At 39.3% G+C, this 27,353-nt stretch overlaps 1 protein-coding gene and 1 long non-coding RNA gene across 4 annotated transcripts in view; one reads left to right on the top strand and one right to left on the bottom strand.

Moving 5' to 3' along the window:
* Nucleotides 1–5,042: 5,042 nt before the first annotated feature.
* The window catches only part of CTNNA3 (catenin alpha 3), a 500,767-nt gene continuing 478,456 nt past the window's right edge, over nucleotides 5,043–27,353 (bottom strand). For all 3 annotated transcript variants that reach the window (XM_056352597.1, XM_056352598.1, XM_056352599.1), the window contains 2 exons: nucleotides 19,829–19,963; nucleotides 5,043–5,519 (listed from right to left, as the gene is read on the bottom strand). In XM_056352597.1, the coding sequence (XP_056208572.1) occupies nucleotides 5,232–5,519; nucleotides 19,829–19,963 (423 nt within the window). In that variant the 3' untranslated portion in view covers nucleotides 5,043–5,231. The remainder of the gene's footprint in view (nucleotides 5,520–19,828; nucleotides 19,964–27,353) is intronic.
* Nucleotides 5,531–27,343, top strand: LOC130155409 (uncharacterized). The gene is made up of 3 exons (XR_008824062.1): nucleotides 5,531–12,183; nucleotides 19,831–19,924; nucleotides 23,405–27,343. It is a non-coding gene; the product is annotated as an uncharacterized LOC130155409 (long non-coding RNA).

The raw sequence follows: 27,353 nt of genomic DNA, 5'->3' as shown, positions 1-27,353 counted from the left end.
CACCAGCTCCCTAACGTCCTGCCCTCCTGCCTCCCCGAAAGAGCAGTGCCAAAAAGGCACAGTCAGCCCCACAGCTAATGAGCTACAGCAGTATTTTCAGCTACTGTTAAATCATTTGCTGTCTTCTATAAAAATAATTGAGAACTACAGCAGAAAAGTCAATGGCTCTAATACGGCCAGGCTGATAGAAGACTGAGAGTCCAGAGAAAACGTCATCCTGCATGACAAGGTGCCTCTAGTCTCTAGCGTGCTTAAATGCAGTGATTTGCACCATCAGGATGTAGAACATGAGTATTTCGTATCCTGTAAAAAAAGCTCCTTAGAACTAAAATTGCTAGATCCATCTCTTGCACTGCAAGCTTTCATCTTAACTATTTCTTGTATGCTGGAGTCAAAAATTAGCCCCTCAGCTTTCAATTCCTTTTTACCATAGCAGCAAGTTTCTCCTGTTTATGGTAGGCAACAGAGGCTTTGAACCATTTTCCTGGTTGGTTTTTAGGTAACCCTAAAGTAATTTCTGCTTTGAATATATTTTGTTTCTCTTTATCCCAAGAAATTTTCCATGGAGTTGCGGTTCATTAACTTTCAGTGTACAACACAAAATCCCTAAGGTTTTTTCATCAACAGTGCTAGTGCATTTTCCTTACTTTAAGAAGTTTCTCTGCAAAAAGCCCAAACCCACTGGCCATCTTGGGAGAAAGAGTAAGCCAGTTCTGATGATCTCCCAGGGAAAGCAAAAATGAAGTGTATAGCATCATCTGCTTGATCTTTAATTACTAATATGCTTTTAAATTGCATTCTATTGGACAATTTTAGATGACTGCTTGTGTTAACTTTTTCTTCCAAGCACCCAGTGGTTTTAGTGGGTTATTAGAGGAAGAAGTTCAGTAACACTTGTATATAACCAGAGCAGCCTCAGCATTATAGGCAAAAAACAGTGGAATGCAAAGGAGACTGTAGGACAGGAATGGAGGCAGGAGCGCAGAAGAGGGATGGGGAGTCACTTGTGCCTCAAAGGACTACCAGGAGCTGCTGGCAAGGCCCAGAAGGATGAAGGAGGTGAATGGTGGTTTTCAAGGCTTGCAGGGGGTTGCGAGGCTGTGAGGCAGAGAACAGGCACCATTCACTTGCCGAATCCAGAGTGCAGGTCTCGGGTACAAGATCACGATGTCCACCATCATTTTATCAAGCTCTTCTGTCTCTAGAGTTTCAACAACTTCCACGTACTCTGCCAGAAGTACCACCCCTACTTACTGTCCTTACCTCTCCCCTCAGTCCAGGGCCTAAGACTTCTTTCTTCTCCTGCATACACATACATACCAGTCCCTCTCTGTCTCTTCCATTGCAGGACATTTGTTTGGTTTTAAATCCAACCCGAGGAACAGCGTTTTATTTATCTTCTTATTTCCTCATCCAAATGTAACAGGCAAGTCCCCAAAGTTTAACCAAGAGCAGTACACAAGGGATAAGTAGTACCTGGAAGCAAAAATAGCAGGTATGACCACATAGAATTTTAGTAAGTAAAGACTTAAAAATATTTTCCTCAAAAAGAACTAAAAGTGCACTAAAGAACTTGCTGTATAAACACTTTCTTACATGGTTCAATTGTGGACACACAGAAAAAAAACAACACAAAACACTTTTTCAAAGAGCTGAAGAACTTCTAAAACCATCTGGAACATAAGATGTGCATGATGTCAGGGTGCTTAGTCATCTTCAGTAGAGAAGCACCTCTGGAGCTTCCCAAGTGATACCAGGTTAAGTTGGGGAAAAAGCACACTGGTGTAAGTGCAGAGAGTTACTGTGTCTGTTCCCCACTGTCCCCTCAAAAAAAACCCAACAAAACAAACAAGGCCCCTTATTTTATGTCAGAATAGTTTTACTGTGTACAAAAGCAAGGCTCTGCGGGTGGACAGAGGCAGAGACGTAATTTTACGTTTTCCTGAGGGCCCAAAAGATGAGAAAACTTTTGTTACTTACCAGGAATGGCTCACTAAGTCAAGGCAATAATGAAGTAATTGGGACAAACTGCAAACCATGTTCAGCACAATCTGCAGTGACAGAAACTGCTGTTTACAAATTAGAATTGCTAAATACTAGAGGAAACAACATTAGCAGTGAGAGCAGTGTGACACACCCTTGTTTATTAAAAAAATTAAAATTCAATAGCTTTGGGATTCATGAAAATGGCATGAATGTGCTTCAACAATGTCTCATATTTGTGCTCCCCTGATAATTTTTTTTTTAATAAAATTGCTTTCAATTGTCCATCATACTTTGCTCCGTAATGTGGTAAGGGGGAGAGGACAAGGCAAGCTAATAAAATAATCTGAGCTGCTGAGGTGAGAAAGCTTTGCAAAGCTGAAGCTAAGAGCATAGTTTTCAAGGGACATGCTGATACACTGTGGACATTATGCAAACACAGAGGCAAGCAACAATGGAGTGAAAAATCATTCTCTGAAAACTGGGGCTAAGAATGAGTAGATGGCAGGATGAATCTAGTAGCTGCTTTTGAATAAAAATTAGAGAGCAGCATATCCTCCTTCAGCATTAGTAACAATGGCATAGAAGTGGTAGTTCCCTGCTTCGCAGCCCTGCTGAGGAAGGTAATGAGCTAACACGTTGGGCTTTTTCCATCTCCAGGACTTGTTTCTTACCCCTCCATCTTAGCCAGCAAGAAACTTTACCTTGTTACATTTTCACTTGCATTTGAACTTTAGCCAAGTAAAGGTCTATATACCATTAACCCATCATTCTTTTGGCTCATCTCAAAAATGAGCTGTTAGGTTTTGATTTTCTTGTTCATTTAGAGGGCTGGTTTTTGCCTGATAAATTCCTGTGTAATGGGGATAGGAAGTTGAGATCAAACTGCCCATTGAGTGTGGCCAGGGTAAGAGTAGTGACTAGCATTGCAGGAAGGAGCTTAAATTAAGCAATAAACTGTGCTTTACTGAAACCAGACTAATAGTGTATACTTGGTGTAATGTAAGGCTGGCAATATATATATATAAGCAAACCTGGCAGGCTTTTGAACTGGGTATTCACTAGTGTTGGAGACCAATAAGGAGACACATAAAAATTAAAAAAAAAGAAAACACAACACTAAAGGGTATTTTCTCAGTGGTGTACATGCTTTTTATTAATAATGTGATAACAAGACATTAGTTACAAACATTTGATGTCAAAGTGACCTATATCAGAGGTGCAACCTGGAGACATGTGGATCTAACCCTGGCCAGAACAAGGTTACGTCAATTGACCTGTGGGTTTCTGGACTGGAACCTTGCTGGGGGGGGAGGGGGGGGCAGAACCTGAAATACCACGTGGAGATATTGGTTTTGGGGTGTGGCAATAACGTACGCTCTCCTGATCTCTGTACCACGCAGAATCTTTACCTCAGCTCTGCTCAGTGTGCCGGCAGACCTACTGCAAGTAGGCTGTATGGCCCGCTCTGTATTAGCTGCACTTGGCTGTTAGCTGGCTCCCACGCTGCAGCTGTAAGAGGACTAGCAAAGACCCACACATGTTACTAAGACCTTGAATCAAGCATGCTATGCTGGAAGAAATTTAAATTGGAAAGAAGTAATTTTTCTTCCAAACTCCTACTTCCTTTCTTTTAACAGATAATAAAGTTGAGGAGGGTGGAATAGTGATGTCTGTAATTTTTAAATGGGATTTCTTAACCAACAGCCTAGAAATTACACTGCTCCACTGTCCGGAGCTTAGAAACAGTGGGCCCCATGAGGAAAAATGCAGTTTATGGTTATTTTTGCTGCCCACATTGTGCTAGGTAGGTGCACTGCTGTGCAAAACATGGTAATAAATGACAGGGGGCAGCAGCCCGTAGTCTGGAGCTGCCTCATAATGGCAGTCAATGACATATCATGAAGTTCTGGCATTTGAGGGAGCCCTTTCACTGTAGCAAATTTTTAAAAAAAAACAAAACCACAACCAAAAAAACCCCCAAAACCAAACAAAAACCAAAACCAAACAGACAAAAACACCCCCACCCAAAGGATCTAGTTAATTGCCAAGCAAAGGCATTTTGAGTAACAAGTGTAGTCTGCGAAAACTGAGTGACATGGCAGGGAATGCCGTGGTTTAAGTCTGTCCAAGTGGATTTTGGATACAGACAGATTAGGAACACTTTTTTTCTCAGAGTATCTTACAGAAACCTGGTGGTGATCACAGGCTAACAGCACTTACCTTTATTACATGCTTTGAGATACAGCGCAGCCATTTAGCAAGTAGCTTACTGGCAGAGTCCTGCATTTAGGACTCTGCTGTCATAGGTAATTTAAATCGCTACAGTTACCTTGCAAAAATCTCATAATTCCTAAGATTCAAGATATGCATCTATTTCACACACTAATCTAGGAATAATGATTTATCTCATATTTGTTCTTTTGTACAGTGATTAGAAGTTTTTTATTGTTAACATCTGATTTATCTGAACTTCCAAATGTAACAGATTTATTAGGGCTCACAGAACAGAGTAGGAAGCAGAACACAGATTAATGTTAATGCTTCAAAAGGCCTTTTAAAGAGCTATTATTGCTGCTGTGTTGAAGTCAGTGCTTTTTTTATTACGCTATTACATCCATGTTGTTTTAACACTTTTGGGGTTTCATCAAACATTTTCAAACTTACGTTTCCAAGGCTGGGCCTTGGACGGGGGGAGATCTTTAGGTCTTTCAATCTAGATACGAGTTGAGGGCCCAGACTTTCACCTAGCACAAGCAATCCAGATGATCTGATCACAATGTAATGGTGCTGTTAAAGGCTCTGGCCTAATAGCATAATGTTTAAAAACTGTATGTCATAAAATGCATACCATTGAGTAGTGGCCACCTTCATCCCCGGTGAAGGAATGCCTAACCCTAGCAAGCGCAGTATGACTCTGGGCAGGCCGGCACATTGCATCCTCTTTCCCAGCTACAGAACCAGGCCCATAATGTATTACTCAAAGTGCTCTGCTGAAAACATGCCAGTATAAAGACATGATAGTTTGTCACTGCAAGAGAACGGGTTGGTTTGTGGGGGGTTTTTTGGTTTTTGTTTTTGTTTTTTTTTCCAACTGTGTGCTTCTAATTAATCCAACAGCATTTTCAAATAATTTAAGTGTTATCTTACAGATGTAGAGAAAAGCAAAACATATATAACTATTAAGTGGGGGGAAGGAGTAAAAATCATCAGAAATTCAAGAGAGGAACACAAAAAGTGGCAGAATATTAGACTATTTCTCTGCCTCTAAATTCACTCATTACTTGAACAGGATGAATTCTCTTCTTTGCAGAACCTTTTCTGACAGCCGCATAGATTTCTTCTGGCTTCTCTCTTTTAATTAGGGGCTTCTTCTCTGGAGCCTTCATTCTCCACATCACAACAGGATGTCGTGGGCCAGTAGGACTCTGAATTTTGATAATCTTTGTGGATGCAATATAGGACATCTTCACTGTCTGCACCACAGCGTTCATTAAATTTTTCGCAGCCTGAATTAGTGATGTGACGCTATCCAACTGTAATAAGAAACAGAAATATTAGCCTAGGAAGCCAGTCTTCTTTTAATCACGATATGCCTAGGAATAAACAATGGTTAAAAAGTAACTCTACCATACTGAAGCTTAATTTCTTTGTTTTCCCTTGGTGAGTCTGATCCTTAGATTGGATATTAAGAAAAATTTCTTCACTGAAAGGGTTGTCAAGCATTGGAACAGGCTGCCAGGGAGGTGGTGGAGTCATCATCCCTGGAGGTGTTTAACAAACAGATAGATGCAGTGCTTGGCAACATGGTTTAGTGATGGACTTGGCAGTGCTGGGTTAATGGTTGGACTTGGAATATCTCAAAGGCCTTTTCCAAACTAAATGATTCTGTGATTATATTCATGTTCCACTGCTCAGGCTTAAAGTGATATGCAGAAATTTGTGCTGATAGAATATAAATGGTTATATAGGTAGTTTATTGTTTTTTTAAAACAAGCATTCATGATGCTTGCCTGCAGGGTCTCGTTGCAATTAGTACTGATGAGTAATGAAACCAACTCAAAGAAAAGCTGTGAAAATGTGACCCATTACTTCCTTCGTATCAGCACTAAGCAAAGTCTCTAGCTGCTCCTGTCATATTCCAGGCTCCCACACATGCTCCTGATCAGTGCTGGGATACTTGAAGTGGCTGGTTTTGTCAGAGCTGCTGAACCTAGTCTCAGTCAGTGGCCAAGATTTCTAAGGGTAATTAAGAACAGGACAGTACACAGAAATTGCAATGATTGTGTGGCCTCAAACTGTTTTAAGGAGTGCTAACCTAAGAGGCAGAATGTGTAACAAACTAATCCCCATCACCTCCTACCATCTTCAGCTGCATACCACATAGGCGTACAAGTGTTAGAGCAAAGGCATTTTGCGTCGATACGGCAATAGGAAATTGTGCATTTCATTCAAACTGAAAATCTGCTAACTGGAACAAAGAAATGCCAGCTTTAACAAGCAGGTTGGCTTTGCCACCCTGCTCTCTAATGTAACACAAACTCAGATGGCACTGCTCCCTTCATACGTTTGAGGCCTGCATGCTGCACAGTATCTGTGGGCTGAGAGCAGAGTGCTGGGGACTCCTCACCGTCTTAACCGCTTCCTCAGCCCCAGTGGCTGGCAGCCAAGCTAGAGGCTGCTTGTACTGTGCAAACAGCAAATAAGATCCTGTGATGAGTTACTGCTCTGACGGGGAGAGCTATGATCTTGGGGGTTGTGGCTTGACAAAACCAAGAACAAGCACAAGTATTTGACAAAAGCCCAACACCGGCAAAGGAACTGATGCCTGTAATTGGCCATCAGCATCACTTCAGCCCTTGGAAATGAGAAAAAGGCTCTCATTTCTCTTGGTCTCAAAACACTGATCAGGCTCATCATTTCAGAAGTAACAGGAACAACAAACACACAAAAGGTGAGGAACTGTGTCTGTGTGCATGTGAGAGTGTGTGTGTTTGTGTGTGTGATGGCGGGTGTCCTTCCATGTCTTGTGGTCTTAAAATCCAAGAGCAGAGAACTTGTGTACATCTGCTACAGCTGTGTGTGTTAGGCATTGCATACCACCCTGGGCACTTAGAAAGTATTGTCATGTGTCCAGTGCACTCAAACAGGAAAAAATGATACCATTTTATGTTAAAAGTTTACAATTTGATTTTGGTCGTATGGGACACTTTGACAGGGCCAGCTAAGCTGAATTATGCCATATTTCATTTTGAGCACAGTGCTTTTTGTACCATTGTATTTCTTTCTGATTTATTTGCTTGAAATAAGGACTGTCTTCCTCCTTCAACATAAAGGTACCTTTGCTGTTGTCACAGTGCACCAAAGAACTGCCAGGGACAAATATTAGCATAAATCATCTCAGTGACCTAAATGAGTAGCCTTTTACCTTGGAAGAAGACACCACGCTCCTATTTAATTACAAGGCTGACTATTTCAATTTGGAAAGGAATCTCCAGTCTGAATACCTTTAAGAAAGTTTTACATATTTATTATTACTTAGTATTTAATACTTAAGCAATTTTTTTTAGAAATATTGGTTATTATAAATATTATTTAAATAAATTCTGCCGGGTTGCCTACCATTGTACGGCATTTTCCCCAAAACAGGGAAAAGGAGTGTTAAAAGCCAAACTTCTGTCAGTGTGCCAGGATGAGAACAGTATTGATTTTAGGGCAATATATAAACTTCAAATGCAAGACAGTCTACTTTATAGAGAGCATGTGTGAATGCACGCAAACGTGTGTACATGCACACACAGAGAACATACAAGTGTGCGTGCATGCACTGACATACTGCAAGCACCTTGTTCAGCAATATTTGTCACTTGCATGTATACTAACACTGAGGCAGCCCACCTGTGATGTGAATGTAAAAATAGTAGGATTACTCTATATAACTGGAAAGCCAACATTTCCACTTCTAAACATCCTCTTCGTTGAAACATTTGTCTTCTGTAAAAGTAAGGTAGTTAGTTCTTTAAAAGGGCCATTGGTTTTAGAAGGAAAATGATCTTGCACTTTGTCAGTCAGCCTAACTGCGTAGTCTTTTGCGAGATGCAGATTTGCAAACTGAGTTGTTGTGAGAGGTTCAAGGTCTTTCCCCCTTTGCCAGGTCTTATGATTTGATCAGGTGAGAGGAATGTTATTGTCTGTCTTCATGTTGATTGTGTTAACGCTTTGTACACATACACACAAATAAGGTAGTAATAAAAATGCAGCCAAGGGGCTGCATTTACTTGCATTTTGGAAACACCTATTAACTGGCAGGTTTTTCTGCCAGTTCAGATCCTGTTTACTGCTTCCATCTGGGAGTGCCAAAAAATCCTTTTAATTCCCACCCCCTGCCCGAAAGTTAAAATAGTTAAGGGGTCTGGTTGAATGCACACGTCTGCAATAGCAAACTGGAATTTTCATCTCTATACTCCAGGAAAAGGTGGCCTCTGAAGTTCATTCCTTGCTGCAGCATGTGAGCTTTTTAGAAAGGATTTCGTTTGTAATAGGCATGTGATCTTTGCATGGCAGTATTTTAACAGAAGATGGTAGGTGTATTGGGGGCCTTCAGGGAGGCAGGCTCCTAGTCCCTCGCTAGGTTTAGCAGTACAACACAGTGTGTCTGATACGATCTGACATGAAGTTTAAAGCACATGGTGACCTCCAAGCCTATTTCAGATCCTGCTTTTAAGCCAAACAGTTTATAAATTCCAAGGCTGTCAGTAAGGTACTCTGCTCAGAGGGCTTGTCGTTACGCTCCTGATACGTCTGCAGTCCCTCATGCACCCCTTATCCTAGGGAGGCTGACCAGTGGTGTAGCGTTAGCTCACTGCCAGATGAACTGGTGTCCTGTTCAAATTTCAAACTGCTGAATACTTACTGTCACGATGTATATTATTTGTTTAGAAGGAAGAAGGGGAGAGACACAAAGTTTGCTGTGAACCGTTTTCTTTCATAGTAACCGGAGGATTAATTATACACAGACATGTGCACATACACAAATTTTTCTTAATCTATTGTTTTTCTATGAATGGCTGACAACACCATGATCTTGACAGCTTCTTAGGAGCTTTGAATAATACCCCCCCAACAACGGTCCGTATCGGTGGCATCATGTGCACTCACTGTTCTAGCACTGGCTGTGTAGTAACACCACTATGAAGCTGCTGCGTGCCGGGGGGGCAAAAGAAAAGGTAGTTTTGGTTCGGTGGCAGAAGATGTATAGGCTTTAAGGGGCAGGCTTTTTTACTGAGCTTTCTTAGTGACTTCAGTGTCTGTAATCCTTCCATTTTTTTTAAAGTTGCCTGGAGTTAGAGCGATGCCAGGATTGCAGGCAGGGCAGCAAGGTGGGCTGGGGTGTCAGTGGCAGGTCCAGTGACTGCTGCTCCAGGAGTGGGGAGAAAAAAAAAAAAATCTGTTTGCAGGGAAGGGAAAAAGCTTCTAGAATAAATTGTTAGCAGCATCCAAGCAGGATAAAGGTTATCCCAAAGCTTCATCCAGTTTTTATTGTGACTCTATAGTGTATACTGTGAAATATGGACAATAAAGTGGAATCTTTTCAGGAGACTGTTACAACTTACTTGCCTTTCCTATTCTCTGCAGAGTGAAGTTAGTTACCACCCATTCTGACATCTGTAGCTCCTTCTACAAAATGGCCGTGGCTGCGGAACAGTCCGCAGCTCCTTCACCAAACCATTGTGATCAAGAAAACTGTATTTTTATTTCTTAAATTATAATCATACATATCTACTATAAACAAATAATAAGTAAAATTCATGGTTCTCTGATTTGGTGAGGTTGTAATTACCAAACAATATGTGGCATGTTAGCCTCATAGTCTGAGATGAGCTCTGAGCAGTGGACACCTATTAACTCCGGCATTTTAAATGCTGAAAATCTGAAGACTGAATTATAAACCCAATTGTACAGATGTACCAAATGGAAGTGGCTTAATTCACTGCCCCCTTACTGTGCCAGTAGAAAACTGAACCTCTGCCATACTATTTAAGCTCTACAAAAGATGCTCTGAGATACAAACAGGCTTTCAGAAACAGATACCTGAAATAAAAATATTCAAAAGAGCCACTGCTGAAAAGCAGATGACCTGTCAACACTAAGGCTGTTTAAATTAGGGGTGTTGCTGCACAGCGGCGGTGCTGGGGGGAGTAGATGGTGTGCGTCAGGACAGGCAGCAACCACCATTAATTCTGCTTTGCTCTCGGCCTCTCTGCATAGGCAATGAAATACAGTGAGGCTTAATGCTGCCCTTTAGGCTATCCATGTTACTTGCAGCGTCTTGGTGTCCACATTCCCCTCACTTCTCTGGATGCATCTCACACTACTCTTCTGTACAGAAAATGAGGGGATGCGGGTTGCGGGTGTGGAGATATCTCTTCATGCAAAATTTTGGAGCAGCTTTTAGAAGATATTCTTGGGCATGTACTACAGATGGTAAGAATAAGGCCATACATTTCATCTTTTTTTTGTCTCTAGAGAGCAGCTGGTTTTATATTTCAATGTCAGTAACATTATAGAGTTTGGTGTAAATCTATTGTTCTTCTATAAATCTAATGTACTCAAGGACTGTCTTCACTTGGATGCTTTTATCTCAGCTATTCAGCAGCCTCTTCAAGGTCGTGTAACATATCTAGGAAAATTGATGAAATGAAATGGCATAAATGAAAGATTAATAAAATATTCATTGAGCATTTAAGCTCATTTCATTTAGAGGTGGAGCTGCAAACTTGTAAATGTGTAGCAAGTGATATGTAAAGATTCACTACCAAAACCAAACAAACCAACCCCAACCTAAAAGCAGTTTTATTTTCGTGTGACTCCCACTTTGGCTCTTTCAGCACTTGCCATGGATCTACAATGTTCCAGCCTCCACATTTCACTGCTCTGACTGTCAGTCGAGACAGTGATTCTTAAAGGACTTAGGATAAGCATCCCTTGCCATCTCTTTCCTCATTTAAATGTCACCTGTCCTCTGTTAGTACTTTGTTTCCATTGCAAAAGGAATACAGAACGATTCTGTAACTGCTGTAAACTTCACACTGTGGTGAGAAACAGAAGATGCAGACCTGAAGATAGTATTTTTAAAAAAACCAACATACTGATCACCCAAATCATGCTGAAATCAACTCATCTCCAGCATGTGCATTTCTCTTCTGTAATGAGTCCTGTGTGCAAGTAAAGCAAACCTTCCCCTGAATAACAAAGCTGTAGAAAAGACAGTTCAGAAAAAACTAAATTTTGAAACTTTATTTTCAAATTGTTTACATGCATTATATTTTTCACATTTTCAATAAAATAATTTAATGTCTTGGCAGTAGTAGCAATCCATGACTATAAGAAGTTTAACAATATAACTGCTAGGTCAGTTGTTTTTATTTAATATTCAGAACGATTAAGAAAATCACGATTTAGAACTGAAAGAAACTTCCGTTGTCAAAGTATTTTCTGTTCAGTGTATTAAGAAATGCTTGCCTTGGCATGTATCAGTAGGAGTTGTTTCTGTAGCAGTTAAATACAGAATTTCCTTATTCTCACAGCATTCTCGCTCTCCCACTCACACTCTTTGCACAGATCTGCAGACACTGTCTCTTTGACACAAAGAAGTGGCAGAAAAGTGCCTGCTGGAATAAAGCTGTAAGAAACTATGCAAAAGAATACTCACAAAACATTTCTTGGTATGCAACGTGCCAGTCTGCTAGAACCCCAGCTGTGATACTCTCGATTGGTCTGTGTGAGTCTCGGGGTTTTTTGCAGGGAACTGAGGTTTTACTGTTTGAGCACAGATTTATCAATTGGCTGTTTACAGTCTCCCGAGTCCTATTTACAGTTCAGCCAGACGTTCATTTTTCATACAGGTGAAAAGTAAGAATAAAAAGTAAAAAAAAAAAAGTAAAATCAAATACACAATTTTTTAATCACCATTGGAAGTTTGAACTTAAAATTCTTTCGGAAACAAGGTCGGTTATTAAAAGTTAATCTTAACTGAACCGCTAGGTTTAAATACATGCCTAGAAGCAAGTTTTCTTTGTTACACTATACCGAGAGACTAAGACTGAATTTCTCTTTCTTTGGCAGCTACTTCTGAAAAAAACATGAATTCTACATTTCTATGAAGAGTAGAGTGAGCATCTGAGTAGTGGTGCATTTAAGGTAAAAAATACTTATTACATTTTTTTCTTTATTTGTAACAATTTGCTGTTGTGAATTATTTTATGGTTCTTTTACTAAGGTTGCTAGATAAAGTGATTTAATCCTTTAAGATTAAAAACAACAAACCAATCCAAAACGAGGTAAATTATTAAGTGAAATCCTGACCATTGAAGAACTCAGTGTTTTCCTTGTCCTGGGCCAGGATATTACCACTAGTTACTTGCCTTGTTTCCTGAGCTGAGGATATTTACATTTCCACATTTTTTTCTCCACCCAGCATTGTGATAATTTGATTTTAATGAAAACGGATAGTCGCACCAAAAGATGGGCGTTCAAGAAAGCCTAGGAAAAATTTCAGGAGTTGGAAGCACTTCATTAACTACTATGTTTCTTCATGTAAATGCCAGGTACTACATAGAATCTGTCATGGATTCAGCTCCAGTACAGTTACATATAAAATTAAGCCAAAGGGAGACTTGCCATTGCAATTCTGTTTTCCCATTACTGGAAAATGTTCCCTCAGCATTTTGCTCACCTCTGCTTTGCCATGCTCTCCCTTTGGGATACATCCCAATTTGTGGAACTGGCCTTGGGAAATCTGCCTCACCATTTGGGTGGATAATGTGGGGGTGATTATTTTTCAATGAGCTGAGTTTTCCTAAAAATGTGGCTATTCCATTGTCTGTCTGCCTGTCTAGTGCTTACGTTATACACGTCAAAGGTATGTGGGGTTTGTTCTGCCTTTTAACCCTTTTTCAGGTGGGGAAATTGAAGCTGATGAACTAAGTAACTAACCAGTACCACAATCTGCTTCAGGCTATGCAAGATTCAAAGAACTGACATTGAGTCCTTTAATTAGGCCAGGCCCTGTGTCCAAGTTAAATGATAAAGAAATTACATGAAGTACTGTAAAACTGTTTCCCTGAAACACCATAATGGAACATATGCTTAGACAAGTGGTTAGCTCAGTCCCTCCGAAGTACTGCTGTTTTCACTTGCAGGAAGGTTTTAAGAAAATGAAACTATTTTTTTAAAAAAGTTCCTTGACAAAAAGAGAATAATGGTTTAATATAAATCTTTTCCTTGCTTGTTTCCATCAGTTGCTTTAGTTTGTGAAGAAATGGAGTGCTTGTTGCAATAATCTTACATTCATTGAGGCTAAGAACTATAAAATACATCCTTATTTTGCTAATTAGACAAGTAATTATTATTAGGAAAACTTAAATGTCTTGTAGCGTACATTACCAGTAATAAGTCTTGCTGCTTTAAATCTGTTCTTCTCAGTAGATGCTGTTCAGAAAGCAACAGCAACTGAGCTGTCTGTGAGTAATAGGAAAAAATATACCCCTTGCTCTGCTTCCAAAGGCCAGGAGCTCTGTATACACACCTACCAGCATACACTAGGCAAAAGCAGTGGAAGATGTAGTAGTATTATTACATAAAAAAAACCCCACACAGTGAAACATTTCTGTCAACTCTCAGTAACAGAAAATTTTACAATAGTTTACTAGCTCATAGGGGCTGATGTCAACTTAGAAAATTAGCATTTTCAGAATCAAATACTGATTTAAGAAGTAATTTTATGCATAGTGTTCAGGCTCTACAAGCAGCAGTTTCAAGCAAACTGACCAAAGTTCCCAATGACATGGAGAAATACCAGCAAGGAGAAACAAACTGGCTGAACAAGGAGCAGTCGCTCTGCCTCTGGCACACGCAGGCACCAGCTTTGTCAGAACAGCAGCTATGGACTTAAAGCAAGGCAAAAGATAATTTTTTTCACCGAAGGCCACACAGCAGTAAAAGCAGGACAGCGATACTGAAGTCAGTGGAACAAACCGTCTTAAATCAAGTGAGCTGTTACAGTAGCTAGTATTTCAATACGATTGCCCCGCTTGCTGCTTAGCCCTTTGTTCCCATTCTTCAGTCCTACAGGAGCTGCAGCTGGGAAGCCATTCTGCCCATCTTGACTTCTCTTTTAGGAGGAAAAGGCAAACCCTAACAGGAACCCTTAAAAGGAATGGAAATGCACTGCTCCCCCTCCCCTCCCCTGCCAAAGGAGCAGCTCTTCAAAGGGTTCAGCAAAATGCCAGCTCTTGCTGCGTGGCTCCTCTCTGGCAGTAACTGAAAATCTCCCAACTGTAACGAAGGCGTTGAGCAGCTTGGCAGCTGCCACCATGCTCACATGTTAGCCAAGACATGATTTTCCTGAGGTATGGTTATCCAAGGATCTGGACTGTGTCAGCCTGGTGGCAGCCACAAGTACCTACCTTATATTTTTCTACCTGCCAGCTTAGACTCCGTGCGTTTTTCCCTGCAGCATAGCCTTCAAAGCTGAAACATGTTCATGGCAATATCGTGCAAGCAACTTCTGATTTAACTGGCGTGGGAACTCAGTGGTTAACTCAGCAAGGGCAACAGACATTTAAATCTAGCCTTGAAGCATGAAGTTAGAAGTATTAAAGCACCTACATTTACATAAAAGTGGATTTATATCACTGTTTAAGTAAGTCTGGTTCTTGAGATACCAACAGGAAGAGTCAAAGATAAATCAAATGAGACATTTCCAGGAAAAGAGTGAAACAGCATTCAGTGCACAGGTAAGGCTGGCTAACCTGAGAGATCTCTTCTCTGCTATTTATCAAATTCTGTAATACTGTCACTCTGAGAACTCTGTCCAGATTTCTGTTTCCTTTTTAAGGCCAAAAAGCTTTGTTTCCCTTACCAAATAAAATATAAAATGAAATACAAGATAATGACTATAAATAGCACAAAACAGAATTGCCTCGCGGAAACCAGACAGCATGATGTTTACATATAAGATATGTTAATTTTCTGCCCTGTGATACACTTCTCTTTATTTAAAGCTACTGTTGGGAAAAAAGCAAGCTGGCAACGTGCAAGCCTATCATTGTGCAGTACTTGTAAATGAATTATCAGCTTATCTACATAAATATATGTAATTACTGTCAATCTGCGTACTGCAAATGTTACCCCATTATTTTATGCCTGAAGAAGCACAAATTTATTCTAATTACTAGAAGGCACTGTCCACTTCCTGTTTAGTCACACCTAGTGAAGACTTACTGAATCCTCACCATCTTCACTTGTGCAGCACAAATTTGCAATGCTAGCTACATTATTTAAAAAAAATTAAGTATTTCACGGGAGCAAGACTAAATAACTGATCAAGGCATTTTTAATGAATGCAAAAAGCCCCACAGTGTATGAAGAATTAGAAGCTAATGAGTCACACATCTCTTCCTCTCTTTTTATGGACATGACCCTTTATAACCACCGTAACTGGGGCTCTGAGCCTGACTGTGCCACTAGAATAAAGGTACAGTGAGACAGGCGGGTGTCCCCAGACGTGCAGTAACAGACTACAAGGCTATATGGCCTAAAGTCAGCCAGCCGCTAGCTCAAGAGAACAGTCAGCTGGATACTCCCCAAAGCTGGCCCAGGGAAACTGGCCGAGTTAACCTACCCTTATGGTATGGCAGGGGTATTAGTTTTAAGTAAAAAACATTCCAGGACAGGTTGTCAGGTGAGTTTTATAGGGAAGACAAGGATGAGGGCACAGGGGACATAGGTGAAAAACAACTGAAGATAATGTGATATAGAGAATGAATAACTATGAGCTATGTTTGTGGATTACAACATACTTTCATATGCATAATGCTCTTTGTTGTCATGGGAGTAAGTGCTGAGCTGAACTATGCTGGCAGCCCCCAGCACCTCCTTAGGTACAGTGCTTCTGTAGCTGGGAATCCATTTTCCTGTTGACAGAGGTACGGTGCCCATATACCGTGGCACTGCGGACCACTATTATATAGTAGTAGTACATAAGGTTAATCTGCAATGCCATTTTATGACTACTTTTACTTCCTCCTCCGTAGCTTCACCCAGAAGAAGATCCTGGTAAGACAGATGATGTGACAGCTCTATTTCAAGAGGCAGTTCTTTCTTTATCTACAAGCATGAGATAGAATAAGACTATATCCCTCTATTCGTTACTCAGTCTTTGTCTTTAAGCTTCAACAGAGGATTTTTTTTCATGAACTGCTACTCTTCTTGTGAGAAAGAAACTTTAAAATTCCTTGAGGCTGATCTAAATCTGCGATCCTTGTGCACAGTTACTGTCAGAGAAAGGGAAGTGTGGGGTGGATGTAAGTGCCATCTTACATCCATACAGCAGTGCTTTTTTTAATGCGTGGATTTGTGGTCTGTCACCGGTTGCTCATTCATTCTCACTTTTTGTGCAGCGAAGTCTACTAGGCCAGTGTGGAAGCTGTTATTAACCACCTGAAATGTGGAAATCTGTAATTTCTCACAAGAGAGAAGCTTTCCTCCTCAGTGCTTCTGTTTGCATACACTTATCACAGCTCCTGAAGGAGACAGGAGATAACAAAAGGGAATTGTGAGGAGCAAATGACAGCTGAGGGAGGACCAAGAATCAGGTAGTTATCTTGAGCGTACAGGGGTACAAGAGAGAAATCACAGGGAAACAGTGAAAGCAAAAAATGTAGCAACCTGTAGAAGTGTGATTCTTCCTAATGCATTTTCTCCCATAGCACATCTTCACTACCCAGATGACGGATACAGTATTTTGAGACTCCTGAGTTTTTTTACTTAATAAATAATGAAAACTTTACTGTCTCCAAGGGCATGCACTCTTTTTTTCCTTAATCATGCCTGATGTCTCTTTTTCTGATTCTCATTCTTTATTAGGATAAATAGGTAAATAAGAATAGCAGGACTAGGGAGAATATAATCCTATTCCAGCTACACTTCTGCTGCTTGAAAAAATAACTTTGCTATTGATTTTATGTGAACAAAGTCTGAAGATTTAGTAGTGTTGCATAAACCATAAAAACCCTGCTTTGTCTAGAACACTAAAATTCATCTGTCTAAAGAGATACTGGACAATCAGGACATAGATATTCTGTCCGTGTATCTTCTATGGAGTTCTTCCCTTACTATGCTCCCTGAGGTGAGGGGTGAGAACACCTCTGTGCTTTCTTATGCAGAACTTTGGATTTTGTTACTTTCCAAGGCCAGCTAACCTACATGATCAAATTCTATAGCCTCCACATGGATCTTCAAAGCCAGAATTTGCTCTAGCTTTTAAAAAAAGAAGTTCACTTATCAGCCATTTTCTATCAGTAGTGAATTTCTCTCCCTCTCTGCTTATCACTTTATCCATATGACATAGTTTAAATTCCTATATTCTTCTAAAATTGAAGCAAGTTAAACACAAATAGTTCATTTACATATAGATTAGGACAAGCCTGATAGGAAAGCCATCACAGTTTGCTTTGGTTGCACTTTCATGTAGCCACAATTTTAATTGTAAAGGGACAGCTGAGCACAGTCAACCAGTAATGCCCTCCCCTTCTCACTAGCAGACATTTAGATCAGGGAGATATTTTGGGTTATTTTCTAATTCTCTAAAACTTTTTAGAACCACTAATACCAACCCGGTATGGCTCCACTGACTTTAAAAGGCTTTGGCTGGGAGATCTCTGGGAGCATTGGCTGGCAGTTCTCCTCTTTTTTATAGGCCTAACCACATCGGCCGTATTTAAAGAATAAATATTACAGTCACTGTTGGAGCGTCTTCCAAGATTGCTCTAACACAGTATCAACCAGAATTTACAGCATCTCACCTTGACTACACATCACACTTCCAAAACTGTCCACGACTCTAAACATGTTTTTAATTTCCACTGACTCGAAGCTAAGCACCTGTTTAAGAGTGTTTATTGAACAGGGACTGAGTTACGCATTTATTTGAGCAAGTAATTGCTTTCCTGGAGTTTCTGGATGCACGCAATCTCTTGTACTCATCCTCCTTTCTTGAAAGAGGATTAAGATCTATAGTCAACCTTCTGGGATTATAAATTAAGTTTTGTTTTTCATTTTTAGAAGTAAAATTTTTGTGAAAGGATTATGTCCTTCCTACTGTTGACATATGGGTGACACAATAAAATGGCAAAGAAAACAATGTGAGTATCATTACAGTGGGAGAAAAAAAAGAGCAAGAACCAAACTAGGCTTCCAAATTTTCTTGCAGTGAATCCCCTAATAATTTGCGCTCAGTGAAGGACGCAGGACCAGGAAAATTACAGATCATATGTATCGGGTGGTATGCGATTTTTGAATGTCAAGGATCTATGTGAATCCAAATGTGCCAAAGCAATGGACAATTCAAATCAGATATACATTGTGATGTGCAAGAAGTTGCATCTTACTAATTTTGTAAGCAAATAAGATTTATCTGTGTTGCATATTTGTTCATTTGTCAGCTCCAGTAACTTTTTAACCTACTAGTTAGCTAATCTGATTTCCAGATTTCACAGAGACACAAGAATGCCAAAGACAAATAATAAACCTCTACCAGATCACAAAATCAGAGACTGTCTAGAGAGACACAGTTCCAGAGAAGAAGTCCCAAATGAGAGGTCCCAGAGAGGAAAAGACAGAGACAGCCCAATTCTTGTTGGCTCTGAAGTGGGTGGCCAGCAGCCTGTCAGACCAGACTGCAGTCAGTATCTGCGGCACTGCTGTTCTTGCACAGCTGTAGTGTGCTCTGCGTGATGTTTGTGGCAGATGAGTCTCTCTCTCTCTCTGCACCTCTGCATGTTAGAAGCACAGAAACTGGGGTAAAAAGCACTAGTGCTCTAAGAAAGACGTTAACAGCTTATGTGCAGATGAGTGGAAGAGTGAAATACTGAAACAAGGTTTCTAAGCACAGAGGGATACATGGATTTCTGCTGTGTGGGACCACTGCAGGTAGATTTAAGACAACATAGGGAAGTTGAGAGACTTGATAGCAGTTAACATGCAACAAAGGGCATGAAACGGTGACATCTCGCTTTATTAACCCCAACTACTCATGTAACTGCTTGTAAAAGGAAAGAAGAAACAGACAATGAAGATAAACTTGATTAATTTACAACCCAAGTGAAAATGGGTATTTGCTTCAGAAGGTATGCATTCAATTCAAAATTACTTATCTGTAGGTTCCAGAGGCTTAAATATGGTCTCTGAATTATCATTTGAATATTCAACAAAAATATTCTACAAAAACCAGCATTTCAAATCTCACATCAGCAATAAGAGGCTTCATCTCTGATTAGTTCATAAACTATATATAATGTACTAATAGTTTTAGTGATACGCATACTCCAGACTACATGAATGTGAGTGTTACTATAAAGAGGAAAGTATTTAAATGGTAAGAATGAAGGGTGGGAGGATTTTGGTACCTGTTTTTTGTACCATTTAGCAGATTTCATGTCTTGAAATCATAATCCCGTATGCTACAGGTAATTAACACTAACAATCAAAGAATATGTGAAGGCATTCTATGAATGCCTGTGATCAGATCTGTGCTGAGGACAAGTGCATAAAAGTTCCACAAAATCATAAACAGTATCTTTTCCTTAGCTAACAAGACTTACCTATAACAGAGCTAATGACTCTTAAATTAATGCAAAATCCAAGAAATTTAGTCAAAAAACAGTGGGGAATAAAACAAGAGATTCAGGACTACACTGGAACTTCTCACGAGCACAGGACAGCACAACTCAAATTTAAGATTTGTTTTGATTAACAGAGTAATGGATACCATTTTTCTACTTACAGCAGACATGATGAGCTCTCCACCTAGATTCTGGATTTCTGCTTTAACTTGACTGCAGATTTTGAGCTGATGGGAGTACAGCTTGATCTGTTCTAGGTAAGCCAACAAATCCTGTTTGCACGATTGGTCTGGACACTGAAGATTAAGAAAAGAACAATTAATAAAGCATTTCAACAATTGCTGATTCAAAATCTTGTCTCAGACATCAGGTTAATACTTCACTGAGGAGTGTTCAAATTGTACGTACATAAGTGTAGTCTTGCTTTTTGCTGCAGCTGTATCAGGTTGCATAGTTCATTCCTTTTGCAAAGCTTTTAAACAAAATAATTGGAGAAGCTCGGGATAATCCAAACTTCCCCATATTCACTTTTTATTTAACACTGCTACGCTTGCCTTAGCATGTTTTCTAAACAAATTCTTTAATGTATGGAATAACTGTTTTCGTTTAAATTCCCAAGAAGCTATAATTTCTTCATAAGAAGATACCAACATTAATAGTGATACTTATGTGGGCAAATGTAAACATAAATGCAAAGCAATGTTAACATTTATATGAAATTATGCTTTATCTTATAATATGATCTGTGGGGGTTGTTTTGTGTTCCATCCAGAATTTATTCAGGTTGATCTGCAGATCTTCTGTATCAGTGGGAACAGGAAAGTAAGAATGTCTTACAGAAAACTCACTGATTTCAATACTTTTACAAACACAGGTTTTTTTATAAAAATAGCATCTTTCTACCCTCATTTCTCTGAACTCCCAAAGTACCTGGGCTACCTGGAGGGGAAATACTGCTCTGTGAGTACCAGTCTAGACACCCAAGGCCTGGTATGCATTTGTTCTAAAGCTGCTTTTCATTGCTCTGGCAGAATAAAGGGATCTTAAGGTGAATGGTGAGTCCCTATCGTGCTACAACAGCTGTAAAAAGTGAGCATGATAAATAAGAAATAGATCCCTACAGTTTTTCAAATACGTGTTTTTAGCCTGTGTGGTGTACTTACATTATAAATATAGTCACTTTCTCTTGATAAAGAGAAAATATGTTCCCCAGCTGCAGCAGCAACAATCATCTATGGTTTTGTATAGTTATTTAAACGTTTGGTCTTAAAGAATTGTGGTCAATGGATTTAAATCCAAACCCTGCCAGAAGTCATACTTAATTCATTGAATACTTTACCTGAACTACTGGCTTTGCTGAAGAAACTTGATATTTGTTTAAAATGGCAGGCTGAAGATTCTACTCTTCATGACTATGCAATATATGTATGGTTAAGCAAACAAGTTCATGTTTTAGACTTAGGAAAAGATAAAACTAATGAAGATTAAAGTGAAGAATTTTAAATAGTAATTAATATGAATTAAATGTCATTCCTTACCTTCCTTACCTGCCAGATTCACAACTAAAATATTTTCTGTACCTTAGCATAGTTCAGAAGAAAAATAGAAGTTTCTTGACAACTTCTCTTTCTTATGTGTAGTGTTTTCAAAGTGTTAGCATATTATGAAAACTGTATTAAAATATGTCTTTGTTTCATCTTTACTCAACACTGCTTTAAGAGCTGCACAAATCAGTATTTAAATACTGGTATCTCAATGGCTGTTTAGAAAACTGGAATACTCATTTTTTATTTAATTTTAATTAATAAAAATTTTTCCTTCCAGTCAAATGCAACTGTAATCCCCTTAAGCATCAGAAGTAGTTACATAAAGACAGGGTGTATTTCCTGTAATGAGATGCTTGCACCTCCATTTCTTCTCTTCTTAAATACACTGATTAATTTTTTTCCCCCACTGGAAAAACTCAAGAGATGGCCAGATAGGGTGCCAGTGTCTCATCCACTTCAAATAGTGACAATGTCAATTACAGAAGTGAAAAGTATTCTTTAGCCTTATTATACAACACTCATATAATAATATTGGCTGGCCAGTCACATTTACTATCTTCCTTATATACCATTGGAGAAGAAATGCTTAAAATTTCAGGAATGCTAAGATAATATGTGTCAAAGGCCAGAAAACTGCCACTCAAGATCAAGACCTTGAGGTTAAAACAGTTCTATGAAAACACTGGTTCAGTGCTCAGTAGCATTCAAGAAAAGCAAATGCTAGGCAATATTAGGGAAAGACTTCTGAAATGTAATTATCCAACTGTAAAACTCTGTGGTATACCTACAGCTTTACTACCCTGTGTAGATGTGGTGCAACTTTCCCCTCCTTTGCCCTACTACAAGACATAAGAAAACAGGAAAAGGACAACAAAGACAACAGGTATTCTTTCCTCCAAAACAAAACCAAGAGATCATTAAAAGCCATTAAAAAGGAGATGGTACTTAACAGTGTGTTGTTAAGTTGCAGAAATCTTTGTTGTAGAATGGTAATACTAAATGCTTACACAGGTTTAAAAAGTTACTGGACAAATTAATGAAAAAATATCAAGGACTATTTAATGTGTCAAGTGTATCAAAAGTACGTTGCGTTAAGTAAATTCTTAAATGGCTGCTGGAAGTTGGGAGATGATATTGCGGAAGTATCATGAAACGCATGCTGTTATCTCACAGGGTTCTGCATAAATTCAATACTAACTACTGTCAGCAACAGGCTATTAGCTTAAATGAACATATGTCTGTCCAAGTGTGTTCATTTTTATCTACTTTGTCCATAAAACTATACAGGATGACACCATCAAGACACGCAGCAACACAATACAAAGAAAAGGTGTTTATAGGGGTAAAGATAACATTCTACACTAGTTTAAGCAGGATAAAGTACTAAAAACCCAAAAGAATCCTCATGCCTTATAGCACATCCAAATCAACCATAAACAGGTATTAGAAAAAAAGATGCACTCTGTATAAAAGATATTCCATAAGGTATCTGCTACATATTGCTCAGAAGCATCTGGCACAAGCAACACTTGCTCACTAGTGAAACCAAATACTAGGCTGCAACAGAAGGACAATTAATAAATTCTGAGTTTAATCATCCCACAGGCAATTGATGGTTACCAGTTTAAGGCTTCACATTCTTTGCCAGAGATCCTAGCAAATGATGAGAGGTTCTTTTCCAGTACATATTGATGGTAGTGGGGTGTTAACAAGGGCTTTCCATAAGAACAAGATCAGAACTGACTTGCATCCAGAAGATGCAGTGGTGTTTTACCTAACAGAAATTATAGCCACAGAAACCGCCAAGTGATCTGATAAATGATGCAGTGGTTAAACACACAGTGAAACTGACATGTACAACCCAAGTGAAAAAGCCACTGGCACGGCAGTGGCCTGAAAGATCAACACAATTCTGCAGCAAATTTTGACTGTAAACTATGCTGTTCTTGCTTTACTTCGATTTCATCCCTTTCCTACCAAAGTCAACAGCATTCCTTTAGAATCTGAATCTGATTCCAAAGACCCACTACTATAAATACAAATGTGTAATTTCTTGCAACTACTTGTTAACTGTAAGCTTTTAGGTAAGATGGTCCTGTAATCATATCTTGTAATCTTTTCAGCACGTCTGCTTGCATCACATTTATCAGCTAATCATTTTAAAGGATGCCTTTTCAATTTTGCTTTCAGGAAAACTTTATAAAGTAGATGAAAACAGCTGATAAATCAGGAGACCACCTGGTTCTATGGAAAGAGATTTTTCATACTGATCACTACGCTTCCAGAATTTCAAAGTAGTTAGCATTTTGTTGCCTTGATGTATTGAACCTGACCAAGAGATCGCTGTACATCAAGGAGTTTGTGACCCACACAGCACTTACCCTGAGCAGGGCCAGGCCTAGGCTGTGCTGTCACGCAGAAATCCCTTGGCCACAGCACACCGCTAGCGAACAGACAGCAGCAGAGGAGCTTGTGGGCAGTTCCCACTTGGTACTGGTGATTAGGACACCTGCACATCCTTGCCTTTATCTAGGACTGCAGAAAGAAGTTTTCATGTGAACATCCCGTTTGTCAGTGGAAATGATAAAGTTGTTTCCTTCTGGGAAAAATCCTGTAATAGCTCGATCGACCAAAATGTGGGACTCTGGACAGGGTCTGCCCAGCATGCTGCGCACGGATCAGAGGCCCGTTTGATGGTGCACCACCTGGGGTTCCCATCACTGAAAGGGATGCAAGATGCTCTCCGCTATTCTTTCCTTGCAGTGTCAGCTCTGACAAACAGCATTTTAAATGACACCTCACAGAGTCGTAACAGACCAGCACCTCCTGGTGCAAAACAACTGGAATACTTAGGAGGCTTTTAATGAAGATCTTAACCTACAGCACATTCCATTAAAAACAGGATGTACAGCCTTAATTACCTTAGGGCCTCAGGTCACAGATTTGACAATGAATTCGAAACAGTCTTATTCAAAACTAAATTTATTATCAATGTCCTTGTTTAATTTGCCTAGATTTTATGCTGATGCTGTACTGTGATTATTTTCACAGCTGTTAAATCTAAGTGATCTTAAAAGTGCTGTAAGTATGGATCAAAAAATAACTGAGTTCTGTTAATTGTACCACACTGTGTCCCTTTCCTTCAAACACAGGAAGAGAGGTTTATAAAAACCTGAAATGAAGAACAATGTATCAGAGAGGTGCTGCTGTGGCTGATGAGTTATAAAACACTGCAAATCAGAGTTTCAGGGTAGGGTGATGGGGTTTTTTTTCCTCCTAACCGAAAAACTGTATGAATTATGTAATTCCACACCTCAACTTTGATTCTCTGAAATTACACAGAGTGTGAACCAAAATCATTCATTTGAAAATGTTTTATGAACAGGAAAAGGTCAAAGAGATATGACAATGATTCGTCATCATGCAGTGATTGCTTCTTTCGGGTTCTTGCTGGGGTTTGAAGCCAGATGGAGGAAATAGAGCGAGGTTTTTGCTTTTCTTCCTTGGAAGACCTACAGCACATTCTGTATTTTTTTTTTACAGTTATGTCTGTTAAATGCAAAGGCAGAGTAATAGCTGACCCATGGGGGACAACTGTGAACAGTGAAGTGTTGTGGCCTAATTAAATGACAGTATCAGACGTGGTAACAAATACTTACAGGGTAGTCTAAGCTTGATAGCAAGTGCTGAAACAGTGTCAAGAAAAGTATGCACAGAAAGAATGCAAGGATCTTTATCTTACAAGTTCCTTGAAAATTGCTACTAAGAAGGGCTATCTTTTTTCACTTTTGAGACAAATCATACAAATCCGTTTCTACATTGAATAAAAATTCTACATAATTTAGATGTTACTAAAAGGCAACAGGTGAAATAGTCCACTAAAAAGTATTAATGCTAATGAGAAAGGTACTCATAAAACCTCATTAGAATTCATGTTCCAGTCTGGGCACCATATTCTTGAAGGGTTCCTTCATCTGGACCAGATTCAGTGAACAGCTATTAGGTAGCCAGAGGAATGTAGAGTTTATTTTATTTTAGGATCCCAAGACAGCTAGGCATAGAAAATTTGGCAAAGTAACACCTGAGAAAAGGAATTACTGCTTTTTACAAATACCTTGTTTTATAAGCTAAAAGATGACTTGGCACAAGCAGAAAAGGTTATAGAACTTAAAAGATTTCTAGCCATCTGAGGAATGAGAGGATCATGTTAAGCATTTCTGTAGTAGGAGTAAAGGTAAAATTCTTTTTACCAAGTTTGACATATGCCTAGCAATGATTATAGTTGTGTTCACCACAGAGGTACCAGAAATGCTGCTTTGGTTAATCTTTTTTTTTTTTTTTTTTTTTTTTAATTGTATATGCTTATTTGCTTCTAGTGTGAAATTAGATTTAAAATACAAGCAACACCTGTAAATAGTGTATTTCAGATGCAAGCAAGATGTCACAGGGAATAACGTCACATTTCCCAGCAGCTACAAGGGTACACACAACTTATTAGCAATAATGATTCATGGCTACTTTTCCCTCACACTGATTTGCGTTCTAGTCTGGAGTCCCTGTAGTAATACAGAAAAAAGAAAATGTTAGGAAATAAATATTTCAGTGAGACTGGATTCCCTATTCTAAAAAGAGCAAGGGATTATGACCCTTACTCACCTTTCACTTTGATACCCCATCATTTTCTGCAGTAGATCAGTGACGGTTTTGAATTTTAATCTGTAATTGATAAAATGTTGAGAGGAGTCATTCTCCAATGCTCTTGAAGAGAGAGATGTGTTGGAACAATATCTGTCAAGATCAGAAATGGGGACTCAAGACATTTCACCTAGTTTCTTCACAAATCAGATCACAACTGTATAGCTCCAGAATAAAATTTCTTTGTTATCCTGAATTTAAGAGAGATACACAACAGAAAACACTAACAGATTGTTAGGTATTAGAAAAGTAAGCATTGTATATGAAAGTCAAAAGTCGAGGGGGTAAAGACAGTATGTGAGCGTGTGGAAGACAGTGACTATACCACGCTACCCTGGTCTGAAAAGGCAGTCACAAAGACTAGGAACGTAAGTGTTCTAGTTTTGATACTTGCACGCTGACGTGTCGCTACACTCTTCCATTGGCACTGTCTGGCTCTAAACCAACCAGCCTTAGTGAAGAAGGCTGCATGTGACGAGTTGCTTGGCGTATTCATTTCCTAAGCTACTATGCAGTTGTCTTAGCCAGGAAAGTGAGCATGCTTATCGATTTCTGGAGATACTGGTTTGGGTATTTTGGTGGGGGTTTTTGCGCTATCTGATGTTTTAAAAATCCAGTGGAAATTAAGTAGACCTTACAGCTCTAACACTTTGCATTTGATGATGATACATACACTGACTGTCCAGAAGGAAAACCATTTTACATCAGTACTCCAAAGAAATGGCCAGTGTTGGGGGGCAGAGATGGAAGAAAGACAACCTAGGCACAGCAAACCCACAGATTCTGTAACTATAGAGAGAGAGAGATTACAGTGGAAACCAAACCATTTCAAAGACAGAGAAGAAAAATCAGTGACCTGACCAAGCATGGTGCTGAGACCTGGCACCTGTCCAAACTCGAAGTGAGCCCACTCAGCGAGCTCTATGCCAATGCAACAGTCCTGTGTTCCCACACCTAAGCTGACTCACCTGAAATGACTCGTCGTTTCTGGGTAGTTTACCCAATGACATCAAGAATGGACTGTACTATATATCTAAAATTTTATGGTCATAGCTTAAAGGAGCCACAAATATATATATTTACATATACATGCATAGATACTCATATATACTGTATGTCTAAAATGTTGTGTTCATAGCTTAAAGAAGCTCACACACATGTAGAAATACATAAGTAGATAAATGTATGTACATACAAATCTGTGATGTATGTGCACATACATTTAGGTATGTTTGTAGGTATATATAAACAGACACACTGGTATGTATGATGAAAAGAATCCACACATACAATTAAGACAGAATGTATGTATGTATCACTTCAGAAATAGAGAAGTAAAATCAGACAAGTAGCTCTAAAAAACGTCATGAGCAGTCCAACACACTTCTTAAGTGTGGATGGATTAATCTGTGACAAAGTTTAATGCATTGCTGCATAAATAACC

Source organism: Falco biarmicus, chromosome 9 (assembly GCF_023638135.1).
Source record: "Falco biarmicus isolate bFalBia1 chromosome 9, bFalBia1.pri, whole genome shotgun sequence".
NCBI classification, from domain to species: domain Eukaryota; kingdom Metazoa; phylum Chordata; class Aves; order Falconiformes; family Falconidae; genus Falco; species Falco biarmicus.
Note: the sequence above shows the minus strand (reverse complement) of the source record. Positions and strands in the feature narration are given on the sequence as shown.